The sequence below is a fragment of the Protopterus annectens genome, chromosome 8.part1 (assembly GCF_019279795.1).
Source record: "Protopterus annectens isolate FY-2018-M chromosome 8.part1, PAN1.0, whole genome shotgun sequence".
NCBI classification, from domain to species: Eukaryota; Metazoa; Chordata; order Ceratodontiformes; family Protopteridae; genus Protopterus; species Protopterus annectens.
The window spans coordinates 337,618,475-337,645,351 of record NC_056742.1 but is presented as its reverse complement, the minus strand read 5'-3'; the positions used below and the strand labels follow the sequence as shown (position 1 = coordinate 337,645,351).

The 26,877-nt window shown below is 44.7% G+C and overlaps 1 protein-coding gene across 1 annotated transcript in view; it reads left to right on the top strand.

Moving 5' to 3' along the window:
• LOC122810338 (cytochrome b5-like) overlaps positions 1 to 26,877 on the top strand; it is a 616,134-nt gene that overhangs the window by 538,189 nt on the left and 51,068 nt on the right. The window contains exon 4 of the mRNA XM_044081911.1: positions 3,966 to 4,000. Within this exon, the coding sequence (XP_043937846.1) occupies positions 3,966 to 4,000 (35 nt within the window). The remainder of the gene's footprint in view (positions 1 to 3,965; positions 4,001 to 26,877) is intronic.

Genomic DNA, 26,877 nt, shown 5'->3' with positions numbered 1-26,877 from the left:
ATCTTATTGAAGAGGAGAACTCTCCACAGTCCTCCTGATAACCCAGTTTTGGGGAAATTCTTTAAATAATTAGGCAGGGGGAACTTGGCCCATAGTTCCCACACCCTAGATGAGGAAGTTCTGATTGTGGCTTTTCAGACTTGCACCTTCTATGTTATGGGTAATTCCCCTGCTTGACTACATAATCGGTCTGGTATTGGGAAGGACTTGGTAAGGACATGATGTGGCTGAACCCATTTTAAGAAGCAAGACAGTATACCGTGTCCACGTAAAGGACAAGTCCAGTTGAAGCAAGGGTCCCCTTGTTGATGCCTTGGTTGTAGAGATGATGACCAAGAGACTGTTTGGCCTAAAGCCCAACTGTTAATCCTACATCTGTGGGTTCCAGTACGATGGACAGAATGAGGAAGCAGAACTGTTTGTCTGGTACCTTTGCCATTAGAGCCTTAACTTACCTGAGGAATGTAAATAAATTCCATTATGGTTTAACTGAACAGATTCTAGAGACATGCTGAGACTACCAGTGACCCCTGAAACTCATAGACAGGTGGAGGTGCATGTGCCCACTTACATTAATATATCTACTCTGTCCATGTGGCTATTACAAAATGTTGACAGCGGAGTGGTTGGAGCTTTGTAGACCAGCATTATACTGAGACAGTATGCCTGACTTGGTCTGCATGATTTTACAGAGAACATTAAGGTGTCCTTCACAAACCCTGTTTGTTGGATGCTCCTTTTTGGACCCAAAGTGAAAGAGAAACTGAGAAGTGAACAAGGTGGCAAGATCCACAGAATCAGGACTTCCTCAGCCCCTTCCAAAGAGGACAGCAGCAAATCCCGAAGATCTTACCCAACTGTTTCACTCTAGAGACAGTCGGGGTTGTCTCTGTCTGCGTTTGGCTGTGTGGATTCCCATCACTCGAGACATATGGGGCAAGGAGATAGTATCCAGATGCTGTTTCATTCCCTTTTCCCAGTTGTCCAAATATCCTCCTTTCCACTTCCAGACAATCCCACCACATAAAAAGAGGTCAGCAAAACAGGAGGTCTTAAATTGCTACTCAACAAAGCCATCCAAGAGTTCCACCAGAACAGAGGGGGCCTGAGCTCGAAAAGCTACAGGCCTGTTCTAGATCTCAGCTGCATAAGTCACTGTGTAACAACATTAAAAATATTCTAGATGGCCTCACTGCAATCTATCCTTCCTTGTCTTCATGGTGGGGATTAGATTGGATTGGATTTGCTCACTGCCTCTATGGGATATCTACTCTGGCATCAAAATTGCCATGAGGTAGGAGCTTTCTTTGCTTTCTGGGTAAGAGCTATTCATTACCAATTTCAAGTCTTATTTGGTCTCACCACTTCCTCCAGGGTGTTATCCAATTGCATGGCAGTAGTTCGAATATTCCCTTACCTGGACAACTGTGTCCTTGTCTGTACCACTAAGGAGTGGCTTATCCAGGTAAGGAATTACCTGCTCCAGCTTTTCCTGTTCCTGGGAATCCGCATAAAATAAGAGCAGTAACTAGAGCCAAGTCAGACTTTGACATTTATAATAACAGGACATCTTTCAGAAACAAGCCAAGGTTCCCCAGGAACATATTCTTCCTATTCAGACATCTGCAGTAGCTGCTAGATTTCTCTCATCCAACCACCTTTCAAGCCTTAAAAGGCCCTAGTTTGGAAGGCAACAACAATGTAATTGGTGCAACATGTCAGATGTTACATGAGAATTCTTCTTTGGACGCTCAGAGAACATCAGAATGATCATAACAGCAAGGTGCATCTGTTATGGTGGCTGGACCAAATTCAAGCTCATCACATGCCTCCCCCCCTTCAACTGCCACTACCCTTGGACACAGTCATCACTGATACATCTGCCATGGGGTGGGTCGGGTATTGTGTAAGGCTGACAATTTAAGGAATGTGCTCTTTCCAGTAGTCCAGTTTACACATCAGTGTACCAGAGATTAAGACGGTTCTTGCATTGCAGGCATTCTATGACCTTCTTCTCTTGGGTGTAATATTCATATGCACAGGCAATATGGCTGTGGTGTGGTGTGGCATATCAGCAAGCTAGGGAGCATCAAATCGCAACCACTTTTGTGAGGCAACAAGAATGTGGAATTTTTGCATAACGCACACTGGTCGCAACTGAAATACATGGCCCAGTATATAGCATATAGGCTCAGCTGGCATATCCTGATGCCTCAGTTGTGGCCCCTTAATTCTCAGGTCCATTCAAGTTTGCCCTGTCTCTATGGGAAGCACTGCTGTTGAGGTTTTGCATCTCCATCTAGCACCAAATGCAACAACTTATTTTCCCTTCTCCCTTCATAGGGAAAGACCTAGAAGGATGCACTAGTTCAACAGTGAACATCAAGTCTTTATGCCTTTATTCTCATAATAAAATTTATCCAGAATGCAAAATTCACTTATCCTCATGTACCCATTCTGACCTCTGCAGCTGTTATTTCACTTTTTATGGTCTCACCTGAAGCAGGACCCTCTGGTACTGGATCATCTCCTCCCAAATCATCTTTCCTATTAGTCTTGCAGGTCTAATCCAGATGTTGCATCCGTTCAACTAACTGCATAATTTCCCCAGTTCCTTAATGGCCTGGAACCCAGCGCTTCCCACAAGGATAGGCTAGATTCTCAGAACTCCCCAGAAACTGTCTGGAATGCAAGCTGTACAAGACCAGATCCCTGCCCTGATTCATTTAGTCCTGTTCTTCCCATAATCACCTTTTTGATGCCAGATCTATTTTTGACCATAAAATTTAATTTGACAGAAACCTGTAATTTTCATAAGGGAGCTCCTTTCAGTCTCACTTCTGAGTTTGCACCTTTTTACTTCAGCCTCTTATAAAAAGCTCTGAAGCCACCATGCAATCACAGTTTTGTGTTAGAGAAATTAACTCTGGCACCCTTTTAACTGGCCCATTATGCATCCTTAAAATACTCAGTGTACCTGACTCATCTTCATTGTTTGGATGTACATAAAGAACAGAGATTCTATTTGCACCATAGAAAATAAATCCGAGAGCATGATCATGTTTTGCAAACTTGTGTTGGAACACCAACTATCTAAAGTTGTCTTATACATATGGCTATCTGAATGTGTTTGATACAGTAATGCTTTGAATAACAAAACTCTCCCATGAAAACCAAAGACACTTTCAACCAGGGTATTTGCCACTTCCTCCTCCTTTTTGAAAATCCATCAGTTGACATTTGTACAGCAGCCACATGGACATTTATGCATACTTTCAGCAGAGAGTTCAAGCTGGATGTAGTATCGCTGTCCACATCTTACATCGGGGCAACCATACTGTGTGGTATTTTTCATGGATACCATCCAAAATGTTAGGCAGTGAAGTAAATAGACTGGATAATCCGCGATATGATAGTTATGAACTTTACCATAACTCTTGATATGGATTATCCATATCTGCCCACCTCTCAAACTCTCCCTTCATCTTCCTTGAAAGCTGTCAAACGTGTGCTGAAAGACACAAGTAACCCTGAGACAATGTTCCATTTCCTTCTCCTTCCTGTATGGATCCTCTTTTTATCATACCAAAAAGATTTTGGCAGATCAGACTCCAGATTGTCACTGTTGAATTAACACCCTGACCGTATGTGCAAAATGGGGAAAAAGGGGTTGTAGATTGCTGGATTTGGTAAACTTCAGTGTGATGTAACAGAGCATAGTTATGCATCCTGGGAGGTAGGAGAAGGAGATCAAGCTGTTTACTATGTTGGCACCTAGTGACAAGCCCGTCCTTCTAGTAAAATGGGCAGGCATGGATAATCAAGGTCCACCATTATGGTAAGTATATAACTATTGTATGCCATTTACATTTGTAAACTACTAGATGGACACTTTGCATACATGGTTTAATTGGCAATTATATGTGACAATTTGAGATTAATTATGCATTTTGCTCTTTTTGCAGGATGTTTTGATCACTACTTCCTCAAGTCAGTCAAGGTAAAGTATTTTAATGTACAAGTTTTTTTCCTTATTTCAGCAGCCCTAGGTCTTGCAGAAAGAAAGCCTCACTGAAGAGGATCATGATCAGTGAGCTCTACTGTTTTGTGCATATTTAAAACTCTATGCTCGAGTCCCCTGTGCCAGGGTTAAGACGTGTGCTGACTGCTACAATCCTATTTCTTTTCTTTTATGCCCAGTTTCCAGATATCCTCCATTCATTTCTTCTAACAAATTCTGGATGGTCACAGTGCTGTCCAGCCTTTTTTTTTTGCCTTTAGGGAGGGAATTGGGTGTACCATCTAGGTCTCCAGGATGCCTACTTACACATCAAAATTGCCAAGAGGTCCTGGTGATTTCTTTGATGATGTCCTTCAAGGATGCATCTGCAGTCTTTACAAATGGGTTGTCCTGTCGTCAGGCAGCCCTTCGGTCGGCCGGATTCCAAAGTCTGGGTCTGGCTTCGGCTGGTGTCGCACTTCACCCGACGTCATTGCGGCAGTTATTCGGGTATAAAGGCATCAGCCGACGCCATTTTCCTCAGTCTTTCTTGCCGCGTGGCGCCCGAAGCAGAAGCTGTTCGCAAGTGCCGGTCGGTCAGATCCAGAGATTACTACTACCGAATACTACTTCGAAGACTTCTATAAAGCTAAGTACCCCGTTGGGGACTCCTTCTTGCCTCAGCCGATGTCAGAGAAAGTTAATAATTGTTTATCTTGTGGGAAACAAATACCTCATAAAGATTTCCACTCCTATTGCATACATTGTTTAGGCCCAGACCACGACGTAGCAGCTTGTCTAGCCTGCGCTTCTTTTAACCGACGGACGCTTAGACATCGGTCGTACTTTGCTGAACAGATTTTCGGCTCCGATTTTGCCTACATTATGCCGTCGGATCCTCCGACTATGCAAATAACCAAAAAACGCAAAGAAAAGGACCGACACTCGCGGTCCGCGGTTTCGGCCGAAACCGCGGTTAAGCAAACCACGAGTGTCTCGGTTTCGGCCGAAACCGAGCAAGCGGTTCTTTCTTCAGCCGATAACTTGCCTTCTACAGAGGCCTCTTCTAACCTGGTAGAAACGGCTTCTGAAATCCAACCTTCTGTTGCGGTTTCACAGGATTTATCCGACACCATTCCCCTGGATGTTTCAACCCCTGCACGTGGAGCTGCTAGGCCTCCTCTAGCTATGTCTATTAAGGCCTTTGCCAGGGCTAAAGCAGCCAAAGCATCAAAACCTGTGCCTGCCAAGCCCCCCTCTCACAGGCCCAGCACCAGCTCCCATATGCTTTCTTTGGCTGAGGATCTCATCTCTTTAATTCGTGGAGCCCAGCCTCATCCAGACAGGGCCTCTCTCCCTCCTCCAGAAAGGAGGCCTAGAGCAGAGCCCCCTGAGCCAGTAACCACAGATGATTCCTCTGATGACTCAGAACATACAGACCCTCCTGAGGCTTCTTATTCTCCTTACGAAGACTCTGATGCTGAGGAGTCCATTCCTTCAGCCTCTCCTCCTGAGGAATTTTCCTTTGGGGAAACCTTGCATGCTATGAGGGAACAATTTCAATGGCAGGGCCAAGATTTCTCAGACTCTAGAAAAAGGCTTAGGACCTTTCTACATTTGCCACAGCATAGGCCCTTAGCTATACCTCCAGTTCTTTCTGTTGTTGATGATGCATTTAATGATGCTTGCACTGCTCCTGATTCCTTACCTCCGGCTCCTGCTAAGCCCGATAGGTACTACAGGGTCCCGGACACTCATCACCACTTATATAATGCTCCTTTTGCATATCCAGAGACTATCTCCCAGGGTCCTAAAGCTGTAGCAGCTACTTTTTCTAAAAACCCCCTCCCCTCTGAAAGGGAATCCAGGTCCTTAGAGAGATGGGGTAAAAAAGTTTACACCTCTGCTACCTTGTCAGCTAGAGCTTTGAACTGCCAATTTCATATGATTCAATATCAAGAGTTTATGCTTGACCAGTTGACTAAAAAGCTGTCCTCTGAAGAATCTTTAGATAAAAAGTATGTTCAAGAAATGGTACATAACATACAGCAGGTTAGTAACCATTCTTTAAAATGTGGCTATGATGCACTGGAGGCTTCCTTTAGATCAGCCATGACAGGCACAGTTAACAGGAGGCATGCATGGTTGAAAGAACAGGCATTACCAGACCATGTCAAATCTAAGCTTTTGGATGCACCTATGGACAAGGTCAATTTATTTGGTTCCCCTGCACAGCAGGTACTCAAAAAGATGGAAGAGAAAGCAAAATCTGTGCAAACAGTGAAACATTTCTTACAAGTTCAACCTCCGAGGTTTAGCAGGAACTGGCCCTCCAAGAATTGGTCCTTTCCGGACGCCTCTAAGGCACAAAGAGGCAGGAATAGGCGCTCTAGAGGCAGAAACCAATCCAGGGGTGCCTACAGGGGTCGCCAGTGGCAGGGTAACAACCAACGAGGCACGGATACAGCCACCACCACTACAACAACTCAATCACAGTGACTTGGCAGTGACACCGCCTACCAGGGAACAACTAGAAGCGCCCTTAGGCGGAAAGCTAACCTTATTTTCAAGAAACTGGCACTGCATTACAAGAGAAAAATGGATTTTGCAAACTATAGACCAAGGTTACAGGTTCCATTTCCATACTCTACCAGGAAAGAGAGGAATGCCAAACCTACCACCTACTCAAAGGACAGAAGCTCTAAAACAAATATCTCAATTATTAAGAATGAGAGCTGTGGAAAAGGTACCATCTATGGAGCAAGGAAAGGGATTTTACTCCAGACTCTTCCTGGTACCAAGAAAAGAGAACAAATGGAGGCCTATTCTAGACCTGTCCGCTTTAAACACATTCCTCATTGTTCCAAAATTCAAAACGCTGACCCTACAGCAGCTTCTTCCCATGCTGGGCAAGGAGTCTTGGCTGGTAACTCTAGATCTCAAGGAGGCATACCTGCACGTCTCCATAAGACCAATTTGCAGAAGATACCTCAGATTTCTTGCAGGATCAGAGCATTATCAATTCTCAGCATTGCCCTTTGGCTTATCTACTGTGCCCAGAGTGTTCACAAAATGCCTGGCATCAGTAATCGCTCATTGCAGACTTCAGGGGATTCAAATCTATCCCTACCTGGACGACTGCCTGATACAAGCGGACAACAAAAACAAACTAACAGAAGACTTAGAGAGTCATCTACCTGCTGCAAGCCCTGGGATATACAGTCAATACAAAAAAGTCAAGGCTGATTCCATCCCAAAGAATAACCTTTCTGGGTGCAGAACTGGACACATCAAAACAAATGGCATTTCTAACTGCAGAAAAGAAAGAGCAACTTCCTCTCTCTTTCTTGGCATTAACAAAGCAGAACCATCTAACTGCAAGAAAAGTGCTACAAGCTCTAGGCTTCATGGCATCCTGCATAATACTGGTCCCTCATGCCAGGCTGCATATGAGAAAGCTACAGTGGTACCTAAAGAATTTGTGGTCCCAGCACAAGCACAGCCTAGAAACCAAAATTCCAATGATCCCATGCCTGAAGCAAGAGTTCCTATGGTGGGCTCAGGCCTGCCAATCAAACACAGGATTGCCCTTCTGCAAAAGTCAACCAAGACAAACCATCACGACAGATGCCTCAGACCTCAGTTGGGGGGCACACATGCTGGGCAAGTGCATTCAAGGCCTATGGACTCAAGACCAGCTGCATCTGCACATAAATCTAAAAGAAATGATGGCAGTAAAATTGGCAATCCAGGCATTCAGACCTTTTCTCCAAGAAGGCCAGTTGATAAGGACAGACAACACCACAGTTATGTGGTACATCAACAAACAGGGAGGCACACACTCATACCCTCTATGCCGGCTGGCACTGGACCTATGGGATGTGGCTCTGAGCTACAACATTCAGTTACAGGCAATTTATGTACCAGGGAAGGAAAACATTCTAGCAGACATATTAAGCAGAACTACAACAGATGCCCACGAATGGATGCTGCATCCGGACATCTTCAAAACCATCACAAGAAAATGGGGATTACCACAAATAGACTTGTTTGCATCCCCATTCAATCACCAGTTGAAGAAATTCTGCACAAGGACTTACCACCCACTTGCTTGGAAGGTGGACTCCCTATCTTTCAGTTGGGAAAACCTGACAGCATACGCATTCCCACCACTTCCTTTGATGCACAAGGTGCTTCTGAAGATCAAAGAGGAATGTCCGAGGATCATTCTGATAGCCCCAAACTGGCCAAGACAACATTGGTATCCACTGCTCAGGAGCATGTCCCGGGAACAAATATGGACACTGCCCCTGATCCCATTACTGCTAACACAGAACAACTACAACATCCTGCATCCAAACCTAAAAACCCTGCAGCTAACTGCCTGGAACATTACATAACAGCAATTAACCCAAATTTATCCCAAAGGGTTAAAGACATAATCCTGGAGGCTGGTAGACCTTCAACAAGAAAGAATTATGCAGCAAAATGGAAAAGATATCTCATCTGGAGTACTGCAAAGGGGCAAGATGTGACACTGGTGAACATAGCCAACATCCTGGAGTACTTGGCGGAGCTCTTCCATACAGGCCTGTCCTATTCTTCCATCAAGATACATGCATCAGCTATTTCAGCAGAATACAGCTTGGATCCTCCTGTCTTCTCGCATCCTGTGCTCAGACAGTTTCTGAGAGGAATTAAAAATGTAAAACCTCCCAGGAAACCTCCATTGCCAGCATGGGACTTGAACTTTGTGCTAGAAAAACTGACTCTTCCTCCTTCGAACCAGCAGCAACAGCAGAATTACAATACTTATCCTGGAAGACTGCTTTCCTGCTGGCAATAACTTCAGCAAGAAGGGTCTCTGAACTACAGGCATTAATGGCAGTGCAACCCTTCCTGATCTTCCATCAAGATAGTGTCCCTGAGAACAAATCCTACATTTATGCCTAAGGTGGTATCCAGAGTCTCTTTAAATCAGGCTATCCACCTTCCTACATTCTTCCCCAGCCCACAGAACAGGGGAGAAAGGCTCTTACATACCTTGGATGTACACAGACAATTACGCTACTACCTGGACAGGACAAAAAACAATAGAAAAACTGACCAGCTTTTGGTAGCATATGCAACAGGAAAGGAAGGAAAACCAATTTCTAAACAGACAATCTCCAAATGGATAGGAAATTGCATTAGATTTTGTTACTCCTACCATGGAAAGAAAACTCCAGAGAACATCAGGCCTCACTCCACAAGGGCTACAGCCACTACCACAGCTTTCTTACGAGGAGTGGCTACCAAGGACATTATAGAGGCTGCTACTTGGACCTCCGTGCATACATTTGCCAAGCATTATAACTTACCTCTATACTCTAGATCCCGTGCTGGTTTTGCCACTGCTGTTTTGCAAGGGATCATAACTACACCATAATCTCTTCTCATTTCCTCCTCCCCTAGTTTAGCTTTGGTATTCTACCCATTTGTAAAGACTGCAGATGCATCCTTGAAGGACATAATACAGTTTTGTACCTACCATAAATGTAGATGTCCGAGAGGAATGCATCTGCAGTCAGGATTACCCACCCTCCTTCCCCTCTGAGGTACTCCTAGGGTATTTGCCAATCTTCAGCTAGCTTGGGGATCTATTATGGTGTATTTGTTTGTATATATGTACATACATGCTTATTTTGTGTGTTTGCTCTCTACTATTTGGAAACTTTGGCATTTATCCAAATTTAGCCATCCAAGAGGGCACCTGGCATCTGGGGCAAGAAACACTGAGGAAAATGGCGTCGGCTGATGCCTTTATACCCGAATAACTGCCGCAATGACGTCGGGTGAAGTGCGACACCAGCCGAAGCCAGACCCAGACTTTGGAATCCGGCCGACCGAAGGGCTGCCTGACGACAGGACAACCCATTTGTAAAGACTGCAGATGCATTCCTCTCGGACATCTACATTTATGGTAGGTACAAAACTGTACTTTCTTCGTGTTTCACTGTTGCAGTCATCACATTAGGGTTATCTGCTTGCAGTAGCCCTCAGTCGGTCTGATTAACAAAGTCTTGGGTCCTGCGTCAGTTGCTGTCCCTTCTTCCGTGACGTCAGGTCGTCAGGGGTATAAAACATGCAGCCGACGCCATTACATCAGTCTTTCTTGCCGTGCGGTGCCCGAAGCAGAAGCAGTTCGCAAGTGCCAGTCAGCCGACTCCTGAAATTTTCGTTTGAGTTTCAGAACCGAAGTCTTCAACTAAAAGTTAAGTGCCCCATTGGGGAACCTTTTTCTTGCTCTAAACAGATGTCAGTAAAAGTAAATAATTGCATTACTTGTGGAAAGCAAATACCTCATAAAGATTTTCATTCGTACTGTATTCCTTGCCTAGGCCCTGACCACGACTTACCTCGCTGTCGGTTTTGTGCCTTATTTAAACCACTAACTATCCGTCGTCTGTATATTTTCGCTACTAAATATTTCGGTGCTCTGTTCAATTATCCTGATATTTCTTCAGTAAGCCATTCGACTACCGACATTCCGAAAAAACGCAAAGGTAAAGACAGGCCGCCTGGGTCCAAAGCTGCCGACAACGCTTCTCCTAAGCCAGTCACCAGTTCGCCGGTACTCTGGCGCTTTCTCAGCCCCTGATACCCGCTACTTCAGATGTGCAGGCCTCTACTGAGACCCATTCGGAGTCCGGTATGCCACAAGATGCTTCAATTGTGGAACCTGCAGATATCTGTACCTTGGATGGGTCCAGAACCGCTGTGCAGGCACCGGCTTCTGAGGGTGTAGTCAGGCCTACTGATTTGCGTATTAAACCAACGCCATCTTCTTCTTCAAGACCTAAAACTCGTACCATGCCTAGAAAACTGATGCCCAGACCACATGGTCAGGCCTCTATGCCTAAAAAACAAATGATAAGAATGGCTGAAGACCTTATTACTTTAATCAGGGGAAGCCAGCCTTCCCCCCTCTAAGAGACGTAGGACTGAGTTTTTTTTTATGGTACTCCTGACCAGGATTCTGAATTTTCTGTTTTCTCTGATTACCAAGATTTACCCTTGTCTGCCTATGAGGATTCTGATGCAGAGGACTCTATTCCCTCTGCTTCTCCCCCAGAGGATTTCTCTTTTGGTGAAACCTTGCATACTCTCAGGGAGCATTTTCATTGGTAAAGTCAGGATTTCTCTGATTCTAAAAAGAGGCTTAGGGATTTCTTACTTCTGCCCCAACAGAGGCCTTTAGCCATTCTTCCTGTACTAGACATTGTGGATGATGCCTTTTCGGAATCTAGTTTGGCCCCTGACTCTTGCTCCCAGAAAACCTGACAGATATTACAGTGAGACCATTTCACAGGGACCCAAGGGTATTAAAGCTACTACTGCCAAAAATCCTACCCCCTCTGATAGAGACTCCAGGGTGCTGGATAGATGGGGTAAAAAGGTATACACTTGTACAACTTTGGCCATTAGGGCCTTAAACTGCCAGTTTCATATGTTAAAGTATCAGCAGCATATTATTGGATTGCTTAAACAGAAAATTATTGTGATTCCTGATTGTGCTGAAAATAAGGATTTACAGGATTTATTGCACTCAGCTGAACAAGTTGGAAAACGTACTTTGCAGTGCGGTTTTGATTCACTAGAGGCATCTTGCAGGATTGCTGTAACTGGGTCTGTACTTAGAAGGCATGCTTGGCTTAAGGAGCAATCCTTGCCAGATCATGTTAAAGCGAAATTACTGGATGCTCCCTTAAACCAGGACCGCCTGTTTGGCAACAAGGCAGACAAAGTTCTTAAAAAGATGAAGGAAAAAGCAAAATCTATGCAAACTGTTAAAAGATTTTTTACAAGTACAACCTCCAAGGTTAAGTAACCATTGGCCTTCCAAGAATTGGTCCTTTCCTGCCTCTTCCAGACCTTCTCAGTCCAAACCCAGATGCAGCAGAGCTCCCAAGCTTCAGTCCCAGGGTACACACAGGACTAAGCAGTGGGGGCCTCCACTTCCAAATCTGGAAGTAATAAAACTCCCCCCCTATGGTAAACTGTCTCAATTACTTCTTTTTAAAACTTTGAAGCACTTCTCAACTAACTGCCCCTTTGGGGGGAAAGATTGCTCTTCATGCAAAGAACTGGGAACTCATTACCCAGGACAAATGAGTTTTAAATAGTGTCCCAGGGATACAGATTTCACTTCCACACATTACTAACACTAAGCAGATTGCCAGATCTACCCCCAAATCAGTGGGCAGAGGCCCAAAAGCAAGTACTTTCTTTCTTAAGCATGGGGGGGGGGGCTATTCAGTTGGTACCAGAAGAGGAAAAGGGACAAGGGCTATTCAGTTGGTACCAGAAGAGGAAAAGGGACAAGGTTTCTACTCAAGACCTTTCCTGGTACCCAAAAAAGACAGTTCATGGCGTCCTGTCCTGGACCTGTCTACTCTAAACACCTTTTTGGTGATTCCAAAATTCAAGATGCTGACTCTTCACCAGTTGCTCCCTATGCTAGGTAAAGACGCGTGGTTGGCAACACTAGATTTAAAGGAAGCATACCTGCACATCCCAATCAGGGAATCTTGCAGAAGATACCTACGCTTCAAAGCAGGCTGCACTGCCCTTTGGCTTGTCTACTGCGCCCAGGTTATCCACAAAGTGCCTAGCTCCAGTCATTGCATTTTGCAGGCAAAGAATATTCAAATATACCCATACCTGGACGATTGTTTAATTCGGGCAGAAAGCCAGGACATACGTTTGAATCATCTGGCCTTTGTACAAAGGGTGCTAACTTGTCTGGGGTACACCATAAACAAAAAGAAATCGCACCTGGTACCCTGTCAACAAATTATATTCCTGGGAGCAAGCTTGAATACATCCTCACAGATGGCTTTCCTCACACCAGAGAAACAAATTAATTTGACAACCTACTTCAAACAAGTGGCCACACAAACCCTGCTACTACAAGCCTTGGGGTTCATGGCCTCCTGCATTCTTCTAATTCCATATGCAAGACTGCATATGAGGAAACTACAATGGTATCTAAAACGCCTATGGTGTCAACAATCTCAGGATCTAGAAGCAATGATTCCTGTCATACCTTGCCTACACCTAGAGTTTCTTTAGTGGGCAGAGGCCTGCCTCCAAAAGTGACTACCATTCACACCACCCCCTGCCGCCCAAACAACAGACTCATCAGATTATGCATGGGGAGCTCAACTGGCAGGGAAAGGGCATTCAGGGCAGATGGAACCCAAGTCAAATGCACTTGCATGTCAATCAAAAAGAAATGTTAGCTGTACAGCATGCTCTGACAACCTTCAAGGACCACATTCTTCCAGGACAATTAATGGTAAAGACTGACAACACCACTGTTAATGTGGTACATAAACAAGCAAGTGGGGTACACATTCTTACCCCCTCTGCAGACTAGCCATGGCATTGTGGAACACAGCCCTGAGCTACCAAGTGCATCTACAAGCTCAATTCCTGCCAGGAAAACTAAATATACTGGCAGACGAACTAAGCAGAAACCTCATGGACCGACACGAGTGGAAGCTGGAACCAAGGATTTTCAACATGTTGACAAGCAAATGGGGGAGCCCAGATATAGACCTGTTTGCCTCCCCCCAGAACTATCAATTGGACAAATTTTGCACAAGGACTCCCCACAAACAAGCTTGGAAAGTGGATGTCCTTCAGCTGGAAAAACCTATCAGTTTAGGCCTTTCCTCCTCTGTCTCTGCTCTCCAAAGTACTACTAAAGATCAAACAAGACAAACCAAGGACGGTTTTGATTGCACCAGACTGGCCACGCCAACACTGGTACCCCCTCTTGCGCAGTGTGTCACTGTTGGCCCCATCCTGCCTCAGACTCCTATCCTATTGTCTCAGCAGGAGAACCAGATTCTGCACCCTCAGCTTCATACACTGAACATAGCAGCCTGGTTAATTACCTAATCTCTCCTTTACCATCCCTCAGTAAACAAGTGATGGATATCATTTTAGAGGCAAGGAGGCCTAGTTCTAGAAAATCTTATGCTGAAAAATGGAAAAGATTCTGTGCCTGAAACCAATCTCAAGGGATGAGCACAGCAGTGCCCAATTTACCTCAGATTTTACAGTGCCTAACTGAGATGCTTCACAATGGCCTGTCTTTCTCCTCCATCAAAATTCACGCCTCAGCCATTTCAGCTCATTATAACACAGAACCTCCCCTCTTCTCTCATCCACTGCTTAAGCAGTTCCTCAGAGGGGCCAAAATCTACAACCACCCAGGAGAGCCCCAACTCCAGCCTGGGACCTTAACTTTGGATTGGAAAAGCTCACCCTTCCTCCTTTCGAGCCAGTTGCCACTGCGGATTTAAAATTCCTCTCTTGGAAAACAGCTTTCCTTTTAAAAAGCACTTCAGCAAGAAAGGTATCTGAATTACAGGCCCTTATGGCAGTGGAACCTTTCATTATCTTTCATGCGGACAGGGTGTTCCTCAGGACCAATCCCTCCTTCATGCCCAAGGTGGTATCCGGTGTGGCCCTTAATCAGTCCATTCATTTGCCAACCTTCTTTCCTAACGCACAGAACAAGGGGGAACGGATACTGCACTCCTTAGACGTGCACAGCCAACCTAGATTCTACTTGGACAGGACTAAACCTCAAAGGAAATCTGACCAACTGCCGGTGGCATTTGCTGCAGGGGCAGAGGGGAAGGCTATTTCAAAGCAAACCATTTCCAAATGGATAGGCCATTGCATTAATTTCTGCTTGAAGCACCATGGAAAACCTGTCCCACAGGGGATCAGACCCCACTCAACCAGGGCTGCATCTACCTCTACAGCCTTTCTCAGAGGCGTCCTTACCAGGGATATCCTAGAAGCTGTTACCTGGAGTTCCGTACATACTTTCACTAAGCATTACCATCTGCCAATTTTCTCTAAATCCAGAGTTGGCTTTGCCACTGCAGTCTTGCAGGGCCTTATAACTGGTCCTAATGCTATCTAAATTCATCCTCCCATCCTTAGCTTTGGGAATCTACCCAAATGTGATTACTGCAACAGTGAAACACGAAGAACATAGTACAGTTGTGTACACTTACCATAAATGTAGATGTTAGAGTGTATTCACTGTTGCAGTCCTGGTTACCCTCCCTCCAGCCCCCTTTCTTCTTTTGGCTATACCTCTACCCTACTTTACTATGCTCGAAAGCTTTTTGGTGTATTTGCTTTTTTGTTGGAGGTATAACCTTGTATATTTATAGATTTAATTGCTTCCCATTAGGGGGGCACATGACATCTGGGGCAAGAAAAACTGATGTAATGGTGTTGGCTGCATGTTTTATACCCCTGACTACCTGACATCATGGAAAAAGGGACAGCAGCCGACGCAGGACCCAAGACTTGTTAATCAGGCCGACTGAGGGCTACTACAAGCAGATAACCCAAATGTGATGACTGCAACAGTGAATAGACTTGAACATCTACATCTATGGTAAGTGTACACAACTGTACTTTTCTAGATGTCAGGGCTGTTTTCAATAGTAATTTTTGTCTTCTAAATTATTTCTTACTGAGTTTTTATTGTCACTCCATCAATTCCCAAATATTTATAAACTCCCTCCTGCTCAAGTTCATTTTTATATCACATTCCTGTCCCAGACCAATATTTTCTTTGTGCTGCAGCTTTCCTGCTCCAAATGTTACTTCTGCATATTTATCAAAACCAAATGACGTTCTTATATCATGTGAGAAAGTTTTGACCACTTCCAGTTGTGCTTTCAGCACCTCATCTGATTGTCCATACAGTTTTTTAAATCATCCTCAAAAAGAAGAGAAGTCTTTACACTTTGTTGCGTTCTGGAAGCCAAATTATAACCATGACCTAATCGGTTAAGTAGACAGCTTAATGGGTTAAGGGCAAGACAAAACAGTTGTGATAGTCACCCTGGAATATCCCCTTGTGAATTTTTATCCCTTTATCATGGCTTAGCTGCAAAGTGGTTTGCCATTGTTTCATGGGTCCCTGTAATGTAATTGATCAGTGTGGGGTGTATCTTGTACATCTGTAAGCTCTCCTTTATCGATGAATGTGGGATGCTGTCACATGCTTTTTTTTGTAATCTGTCCATGCAATACTTAGATTCTTCCCTTTTTTACAATTCTTCATTATGACTATAACAACAAATGATCCTTTGTTCCGTATGACTTTCTGTTATTACTGATGGTTCATCGTGTTACCCTGCTGCAGTCATCACACTTGGGTTATCCTATCGTCAGGCGGTCCCGCAGTCGGCCGGAATTCCAAAGTCTTGGTCTGGCGTCGGTTGCTGTTGCCTCTTCCCTGACAGTGCGCCAGGGGTATATATAATACAACCAATGCCATTTTCTTCTGTCTTTCTTGCCGCACGGTGCCTGAAGCAGAAGCAGTTCGCAAGTGCCGGTCGGCCGACTCCTGAGATTTTCGAATTTCAGACCGAAGTCTTCTATAAAGCTAAGTACCCCGTTGGGAAAACTTTTCTTGCCTCAGACCGATGTCAGAAAAAGTTAACAATTGTATTTCTTGTGGGAAGCAAATACCTCATAAGGATTTTCATTCTTATTGCATACCTTGCCTAGGCCCAGACCACGACGTCACTACTTGTCGGTTTTGTGCTAGGTTTAATAAGCGTACTATTAAAAGATGCTTTGATTTCGCACGACACTACTTCGGTAGGAAATTTAACTACACCATGCCGTTGGAGCAACCGACTACCTGCGTGCACAAAAAATGCAAGGATAAGGACAGACAGCCCAGGCCTAAGCCAGATTCCGAGGCCTCGGCTGAGCCGGTCTCCGGTCCTCAGTGAGGTTCCGACGCAGCCCCTGACTACCGCAGATCTGGAACCCGGGACCGCTAAGGAATTTTTGGCGGAATGCACCAGGCCGACGCAGCCATTTAGTTCAGGCCCTTCCGACGACATTGCTACAAAGGACGTCGGTGCAACAGAAACGCCATCGGTTTCTGAAGGTGTTTTCCGACCGACCCTCACCATTAAAACATTTTCTAAGATGAAGACTCCTACTAAATCTAAAAGGACTGCCCTTCAGTCTCCTGTTCAAGGCCCCATGCCTAAGAAACAGATGCTCAAAATGGCCGAAGATTTAATTTCTTTAATCAGGGGTTCCCAGCCCCCTCCTGACAAAAGGCCTAGACAAGAGGAAGATTATGCATCCTCTGAACAAGTGTCCATTTCTTCAGACTCCTCTGAGGACCAAGATTACTCCTTCTCTCCTTATGAAGATTCTGATGCTGAGGACTCTATTCCCTCAGCTTCTCCTCCTGAAGACTACTCCTTTGGGGAAACTTTACACACTATGAGGGAACATTTTCACTGGGAAGGTCAGGACTACTCTGACTCGAAGAAAAGGCTCAGAGAGTTTCTTTTACTCCCCCAACACAGACCACTTGCCATCCCACCAGTTTTGGACATTGTGGATGATGTTTACTTAGAATCCAGTTTCAACCCAGACTCTCTACCTCCTTCCGGCTAAGCCTGACAGATACTATAGAGTGCCTGATTCCCACAAATTTCTTTACAAAAGCCCTGTAGCTGATCCAGAGACTATCTCCCAGGGTCCCAAGGGGGCTAAGGCTTCTATGGCTAAAAACCCAGTACCTTCTGAGAGGGATTCCAGAGCACTAGACAAGTGGGGGAAAAAGGTTTACACCTCAGCCACACTAGCTATGAGGGCACTGAATTGCCAATTTCACATGCTTAAGTATCAGCAATTTCTAATCTCTCAGTTAAAGCAAAGAATAACCACTCTCCCTCAACAGTCTGAATTGAAAGAAGTACAGGATCTGTTGCACGCCACTGAGCAGGTGGGAAAACATACCTTACAATGTGGGTTTGATTCTCTGGCGGCCTCCTGCAGAGCAGCTGTCACTGGGTCTGTTATACGTAGGCATGCTTGGTTAAAGGAACAAACTCTGCCTGATCATGTTAAAGCAAAACTACTAGATGCTCCCTTACAGCAGGATGTTCTTTTTGGAGTTAAAGCAGAAGAAGTTTTAAAGAAAATGGAGGATAAGGCAAAATCTATGCAGACAGTCAAAGATTTCCTACAGGTTACAACCCCCTCGCTTCAGCAGAAACTGACCAACAAATAATTGGTCCTTTCCAGCTTCTGACAGACCACAGAGGGGTAAATAGACGCCCAAGGGGCAGAGGATAACCACAAGCCCAGTATAAACCTCGCCAATGGGGCACTACAACACAGAAGGGAGGAGAAGACAGGTCCCAATCCACCAGAAGGCAAACTCAATGACTTCCACCTCATCTGGCCAAGCAATACTCTCTTGGCAGCCCCCTTGGGGGGAAACTAGCACTTTTTGCAGACAACTGGCACATTGTCACAATGGACAAATGGGTCCTAGACATAATTTTACGAGGATACAGATTCCACTTTCACACCTTGCCAGTGAAAAGAGGAATGCCAAACCTGCCACAAAATCAATGGGCAGAGGCACAAAAGCAAATTACAGCTCTCATGGACATGAGAGCCATTCAACTGGTACCTACTAGAGAGCAAGGCCAAGGATTTTACTCAAGACTCTTTCTAGTGCCCAGAAAGGACAATGCCTGAAGACCAATTCTGGACCTTTCAATTCTAAACACTTACAAGTACCCAAATTCAAGATGCTAACAGTACAGCAGCTACTTCCCATGTTGGGCAAGGAAGCATGGCTAGTAACGTTGGACCTCAAGGAGGCATACCTGCATGTCCCTATCAGACAAAGTTGCAGAAGATACCTACATTTCATTGCAGGTTCAACCCATTATCAATTCTCTGCACTGCCCTTTGGTTTATCTGCTGCGCCCAGAGTCTTCACAAAATGCCTGGCACCAGTAATTGCATACTGCAGACAAAGAGGAATTCAAATATATCCATACCTGGACGACTGCCTCATCCAAGCAGAAAGCAAAGACATTCTCTTACATCATCTGGCCTTTGTAAAGCATCTACTAATCTGCCTGGGGTACACAGCAAACGAAAAGAAGTCAAAACTAGTACCCTCACAAAAAATGACATTCCTGGGTGCCAGCTTGAATACAACGGCCCAGAAGGCTTATCTTACGCCAGACAAGCAACTACAACTGACTCAATATTTCAAGACAATGGCAACAAAGACCCAATTAACTGCAAGAAAAATTCTGCAGGCCTTGGGCTTCATGGCATCTTGCATACTAATAATACTATTTGCAAAGCTGCATATGAGGAAATTGCAGTGGTACCTAAAAAGCGTATGGTCTCAACACAGCCACAGCTTGGACACAATGATATCTCTCATTCTCTGCCTACAACAGGAATTTCTATGGTGGTCACAGGCATGTCACCTCAACAAGGGTCAGCCTTTCACCTTGCCCCCAGCCAGGCAAACTATCACAACAGATGCTTCAGATACACCTGGGGGGCACACATGGCAGGGCAATGCGTTCAAGGTCTATGGACTGCAGATCAAAGAAATCTGCACATAAATCAAAAAGAGATGCTAGCTATACAGAAAGCTCTGACAGCCTTCAAGGATCTATTACATCCAGGACAACTGGCAATACAGATGGACAACACCACAGTAATGTGGTACATAAACAAGGGGGCACACATTCCTACCCTCTATGCAGGCAAGCAATGATCTTATGGAACACAGCTCTGGCTTACCAAGTTCATTTACAAGCTCAATTCCTGCCAGTACAGAAGAATACATTGGCAGACGACCTCAGCAGAAACATCAAGTATCCCCACGAGTGGAAACTAGATCCACAAGTATTTGCAATGATAACTCAAAAATGGGGCCTTCCACACACACACCTGTTTGCCAGTCCTCAAAACTATCAACTAACAAAATTTTGTACAAGGACTTTTCACCATCAAGCTTGGAATGTGGACGCACTCTCTTTCAGTTGGAAAAACCTGACAGTATATGCCTTCCCTCCATTGCCTCTCCTCACAAAGGTTCTTCTGAAAGTCAAAAAGGAGAAACCACGACTGATTCTCATAGCCCCATACTGGCCAGGCCAGCACTGGTACCCGCTATTGAGAAATATGGCCCACAGCCCACCCTGGATATTGCCTCAAATCCCCCATTTGCTCACACAACAAAACAATCAGATTCTACACAGCCAGCTCAAAACTTTAAATCTGGCTGCACGGCAAATCCACTAAACATCCAATCCGCTCCTCTGTCCCAAGCAGTTCTGGATGTTATTCTGGAAGCCAGGAGACCAAGCACCAGGAAGGCTTATTCGGACAAATGGAAAAAGGTTTTATGCCTGGAACCAAGCTAAAGGCCAAGACACAATTCAGCCTCACATGCCTCACATTCTACAGTATTTAGCTGAGATGTTGCACAAAGGACTTTCTTTTTCCTCCATTAAAATCCATGCTTCAGCTATTTCAGCTCACTACAACACGGATCCACCTTTATTTTCACATCCTCTTCTAAGGCAGTTCCTCAGAGGGGCAAAAAACATTAGACCACCCAGGAGAGCCCCTACACCAACATGGGACCTCAATTTTGTTCTGGAAAAACTAACGCTACCTCCCTTTGAACCAGCTTTCTCTGCAGATCTTCAGTTCCTATCATAGAAGACTGCCCTGCTGCTAGCAATAACTTCAGCTAGAAGAGTCTCAGAGCTACAGGCACTAATGGCAGTGGAACCTTTCCTCATTTTTCATCAAGACAAAGTTTCTCTATGAACTAATCCTTCGTTTATGCCTAAGGTGGTTTCCAGTGTGGCTTTAAATCAAACCATCCACTTACCCACCTTCTTCCCAAATCCACAGAACAAAGGTGAGAGACTCCTGCATTCCTTGGACATTCACAGGCAACTTCGTTACTACCTGGACAAAACTAAGGCTTTCAGAAAATCTGACCAGCTCTTTGTATCCTATGCTACAGCTTCTCAAGGGAAGGCTATACCAAAACAAACCATTTCTAAATGGATAGGTCATTGCATACATTTCTGCTATACCCATCATGGGAAACCAGTCCCTGCTAACATTAGGTCCCACTCTACCAGGGCAACAGCTACTTCTACAGCCTTTCTCAGGGGGGTTCCAACCAAGGAGATTTTAGAAGCTGCAACTTGGAGCTCAGTACACACCTTTACCAAACACTATCACTTACCTCTTTACTCTAAGACCAGGGCGGCCTTCGCCACTGCAGTTCTGCAGGGCCTTATAGCCTCCACTAACCCTCTCTGATACCTACCCCCTTCCTTAGCTTTGGGATTCAACCCAAGTGTGATGACTGCAGCAGGGTAACACGATGAACATAGTACAGTTTTGTACCTACAATAAATGTAGATGTTCAAGTGTTCACCCTGCTGCAGTCCAGGTTACCCTCCCTCCATCCCCTCTGATCTACTGGCTAAATCTCTTCAATACCTTACTGATGTATTTGCTTATAGCTGAAGGGATTTTGTGTTTGTGCAGAGGTTACACCATTTGGTACTAATTTCTGACAAACCTTTTTTGGGGGCACCTGACATCTGGGGCAAGAAAAACTGAAGAAAATGGCGTCTGTTACATTATATATACCCCTGGCGCACTGACGTCAGGGAAGAGGCGACAGCAACCGATGCCGGACCAAGACTTTGGAATTCCGGCCGACTGCGGGACCGCCTGACGACAAGATAACCCAAGTGTGATGACTGCAGCAGGGTGAACACTCTAACATCTACATTTATGGTAGGTACAAAACTGTACTTTTTGTTCTATTTCTGTGACTTTAGCCAGAACTATGTCTGGGTCTGGGGTTTTCCGGTTAGGAGCTTTTCTTAATTTTGTTTCACTTTCTCTGGCTGTTACTTCATCCCATTTCATATCCTGTACATTTGAACTTCTTACCATTTCTTTTACTTTACATCCGTTCAGCATCTTTATTGTGTTCCACAGGATCTTCATAGATATTTCTCCAAAACATGTCTGTTTCTTCTTTTTTGGTGGTGCTTTTATTCCTTTTGCTTTGTTTCCAAGTTGTCTATAAACATTTTTGTATCATCAATGAATTATTTATTTTGTACTCTTACTTTGTTTACCTGCATATCTTCTAAGTTTTTCTGCCTTGTTGATCTGTCCTCTCTTTTAGGCTCTTCTAACAGTGACACTTCTTGTCTTACTTGCTTTGTAGTTTTCTGCAGTCAATACTTCTATGATGGCATTTGATTTCTTCCATTTCTTTCCCTTTTTGCCTGTAGTTTTGTGGCAAGACTTTATCTATTATTAATTTAGATGCACAGTAATGTATCAAATTTACTTCTATTATGTCTCCCGAATTTCTTTAAGTCTTTTTTTGTGTGTTATCGACCTTTTGTAATCTTTTTCTTTCATCCATCTTAATATGTCTATCCTTATCTGTTAAATCATGCAACTCTTCCCTTAGATAATTTTCTTCTTAACTGAGAGCACATTTTTGTTCCCCCTTTTATGTGGGCATTCTGCAGAAAGTTCCAGAACATCTTTTTGTGTCATCAGCTACATCCTGGGTCATCCGTTGCTTTTTCATATGGGGAACTCACTTGGCCTGTCACTCTACAGCATTGACTGTCTCAGAGTTGCCACAGTTTCCTGGATGTTCTTCGTGTTTCACTGTTGCAGTCATTACACTTGGGTTATCCTCCTGGCAGGCTACCCTCAGTCGGCCTGAGTTCCAAAGTCTAGGTCCGGCGTCGGTTGCTGTCGCTTCTTCCCTGACGTCAGTGCACCAGGGGTATAAAAGATGCAGCCGACGCCATTTTCTTCAGCCTTTATTGCAGCGCAGTGCCCAAAGCAGAAGCAGTTAGCAAGTGCTGATCGACCGACTCTTGAGATTTTCGTGTTCGAATTTCAGATCTGAAGTCTTCATTAAAAGCTAAGTACCCCGTTGGGGAAAACTTTTTTCTTGCTCCAGACCGATGTCAGAAAAAGTTAATAATTGTATTTCTTGTGGGAAGCAAGCACCTCATAAGGACTTTCATTCTTACTGTATTCCTTGCCTAGGCCCTGACCACAACGTTGCTAGTTGTTGGTTTTGTGCTAGATTTAACCAGCACACTATTAAGCGTTGGTACGATTTTGCATTTCACTATTTTGGCAGAAGATTTAATTACATGATGCCGTCCGATAGTACTCCGACTACCGGAATTCACAAGAAACGCAAAGACAAAGAAAAGGGCAGGCATCCGAGGTCCAAAACAGACTAAGAGGATTCCTCTAAGCCAGTCGCCGGTTCTCAGTGAGGCACTTTTGTAGACCCCAACGCCTGCAACTTTGGAACCGCAGGCCACTACAGACTCCCACGTGGAATTGCTGGAATTGCCTAGACTGCTGGAAGCTCAAAGTATTGGACCTTTGGAAACTATTCCCTCAGATGGGTCCGGAGCCGCTGAGCAGGCATTGGCTTCCGAGGGTGTTTTCAGACCTACTCAGTTATACATTAAAGCAGCACCAGCTACAAAGGCAAAGACTAAAGCACCTTTAAAGACAAAGAAACAAGTACAACAGCCTCATGGTCAGGCCTCCATGCCCAAAAAACAGATGCTCAAAATGGCCAAAGACTTAATTACTTTGATCAGGGGTTCCCGTCCCCCTCCTGATAAGAGGCCTAGGCAAGAGACAGAATATGAATCTTCAGATCTGGTTTCCATTTCATCTGATTCCTCTTCTGATCAGGGATACTGTCTTCCTCCCTATGAGGATTCTGATGCTGAAGAATCTATCCCTTCAGCCTCTCCTCCTGAGGATTACTCTTTTGGGGAAACCTTGCATACCATGAGGGAACATTCACACTGGGAGAGCCAAGATTATTCAGAATCTAAGAAAAGGTTCAGAGACTTCCTTTTACTCCCACAACACAGACCCCTAGCTATTCCACCTGTGTTAGACATTGTAGATGATGTATTTTCAGAGTCCAATCTGACCCCTGACTCCTTACCTCCAGCTCCGGTAAAGCCAGACAGGTACTACAGGGTTCCTGACTCTCATAAATTCCTTTTCAAAAACCCTGCTGCTGACCCAGAAACTATCTGTCAGGGTCCCAAAGGGGTCAAGGCATCCACTGCAAAAAACCTTACCCCCTCTGACAGGCATTCTAGGGCATTGGACAGATGGGGGAAAAAGGTTTACACCTCTGCTACTTTGGCTATAAGGGCTTTAAATTGTCAGTTTCATATGCTCAAATATCAGCAATATATTGTGTCACTGCTTAAACAGAAAATGTTGATAAATTCTGAATGTGCAGAAAACAAAGAAATGCAGGATTTATTGCATGCAGCTGAGCAAGTTGGAAAGCATAATTTGCAATGTGGCTTTAATTTTTTGGAGGCCTCCTGCAGGGCCGCTGTTACGGGTTCTGTCATCAGGAGGCATGCCTGGTTAAAGGAACAAAATCTGCCTGACCATGTCAAAGCAAAATTATTAGATGCTCCATTACAGCATGATACCTTGTTTGGTGTTAAAGAAAATGGAGGACCAAGCTAAATCTATGCAAACGGTTAAAAATTTTTTACAGGTACAACCTCCAAGATTTAGCAGATACTGGCCTACAAAGAATTGGTCGTTTCCAGTGTCAGACAGACCACAAAAGGGCAGATACAGATGCCCAATAGGCAGATCCCAGCCCCAAGGTTCATACAGGTCTAAACAATGGGGTGTTTCTACCTCCAAAAGTGGAGAAGATAAATCACAGCCATACAGGAAACAGTCCCAATGACTTCCCCCTGCCTGCACCAAGCACTTATCTTCTGGCAGAACCTTTAGGGGGAAGACTAGCACTTTTTTCTCAAAATTGGCACATAATAACACAGGACAAATGGGTCCTAGACATAGTGTCACAAGGCTGCAAGTTTCACTTGCATACCCTGCCAAGGACAAACGGCTGGCCAGACCTGCCAAAACATCAATGGGCAGAGGCACAAAAACAAGTCTAATCTCTCATGGACATGAGGGCCATTGAAAAAGTACCAGAGCAAGAGCAGGGACAAGGATTTTATTCAAGACTGTTCTTGGTACCAAGAAAGGACAAGACCTGGAGACCAATACTGGACCTATCTATTCTAAACACATATCTGGTATACCAAAGTTCAAAATGTTGACTCTACAGCAGCTTCTGCCCATGCTGGGCAAGAAGGCTTGGCTTGTGACTTTCGACCTAAAAGAGGCATACCTGCATACCTGCATGTCCCAATCAAACAAACATGCAGAAGATGCCTCAGATTCAAAGCTGGCTCAATGCACTACCAATTCTCTGCACTGCCATTTGGCTTATCTACTGCGCCCAGGGTCTTCGCAAAGTGCCTGGCACCAGTAATTGCATTCTGCAGACAAAGAGGAATACAAATATATCCTTACTTGGACGACTGCCTCATTCAAGCAGAGAACAAGGACATTCTACTCCAGCATCTGGCGTTCATAAAGAGATTTCTAACAGGCCTAGGGTACACAGTCAACGAAAAGAAATCAAAACTAGTACCTTCTCAAGAGATAATATTCCTGGGTGCAAGCTTAAATACAACTGCCCAGATGGCTTATCTCACACCAGACAAACAAAGGCAACTGACTACATATTTCAAACTGTTGGCAACAAAGACCCAGTTATCTGCAAGAAAAATTCTGCAGGCTTTGGGCTTCATGACATCCTGCATTCTACTAATTCCATATGCCGGACTGCATATGAGGAAACTTCAATGGTACCTAAAAAGTGTTTGGGCTCAACATTGCCACAGCCTGGAAACAATAATTACCCTCATTCCCTGCCTGCAACTGGAGTTTCGATGGTGGGAGAAGGCTTGTCACCAGAACAAGGGACAGCCATTCACTTTACCCCCGGCCAGGCAGACATTAACAACGGATGCATCAGATTATGCCTGGGGGGGGGGGGGCCCACATGGCGGGAAGATGTTTTCAAGGCACATGGTCCACAAACCAAATGCATCTGCATATCGATCAAAAAAGAGATGCTAGTTGTTCAGAATGCCCTGACAGCCTTCAAGGGCCTACTTCATCCGGGACAACTACTGATAAAGACAGACAACACCACGGTCATGTGGTATATAAACAAGCAGGGAGGCACTCCTACCATCTTTGCAGACTGGCCATGACTTTGTGGGACACAGCATTGACTTACCAAGTGCATCTTCAGGCACAATTCCTGCCAGGAAAGATAAATACTCTGGCAGATTTAACTAAGCAGAAACCTCATGGATCCCCACGAGTGGAAATTGGATCCACAAGTCTTCAGCATGATAACAAGGAAATGGGGATGCTCGGATATAGATCTATTTATTCTCCTCACAACTACCAACTAAAAAGATTCTGCACAAGGGCTCATCACAGACAAGCATGGAAAGTGGAAGCCCTATCTTTCAACTGGGAAAACTTAGCAGTATATGCCTTTCCTCCTCTGCCTCTCCTCCCCAAGGTACTACTCCTAAAGGTCAGACAAGAGAAGCCAAAGATTATACTGATTGCCCCAGACTGGCCCCGCCAGTACTGGTATCCAATCCTAAGGAACTTGACTCAATGCCCGGCCTGGACCTTGCCTCAAATACCTCATCTACTGTCTCAACAAAACAATCGGATCCTGCACAGCCAACTCAAGACCTTAAATCTGGCAGCATGGCGGATAATGTAGACATACAAAACGCACCTCTCACTAAAGCTGTGATGGATGTCATTTTGGAGGCCAGAAGACCTAGTACCAGAAAATCTTACGCCGGAAAATGGAAGAGATTCTGTGCCTGGAACCAGGCACAAGGAATTGACACAGCTGTACCAAATATTCCTCAGATTTTGCAATACTTAACTGAGATGCTGGACAAAGGCCTATCCTTTTCATCAATTAAAATTCATGCCTCTGCCATTTTGGCTCATTACAA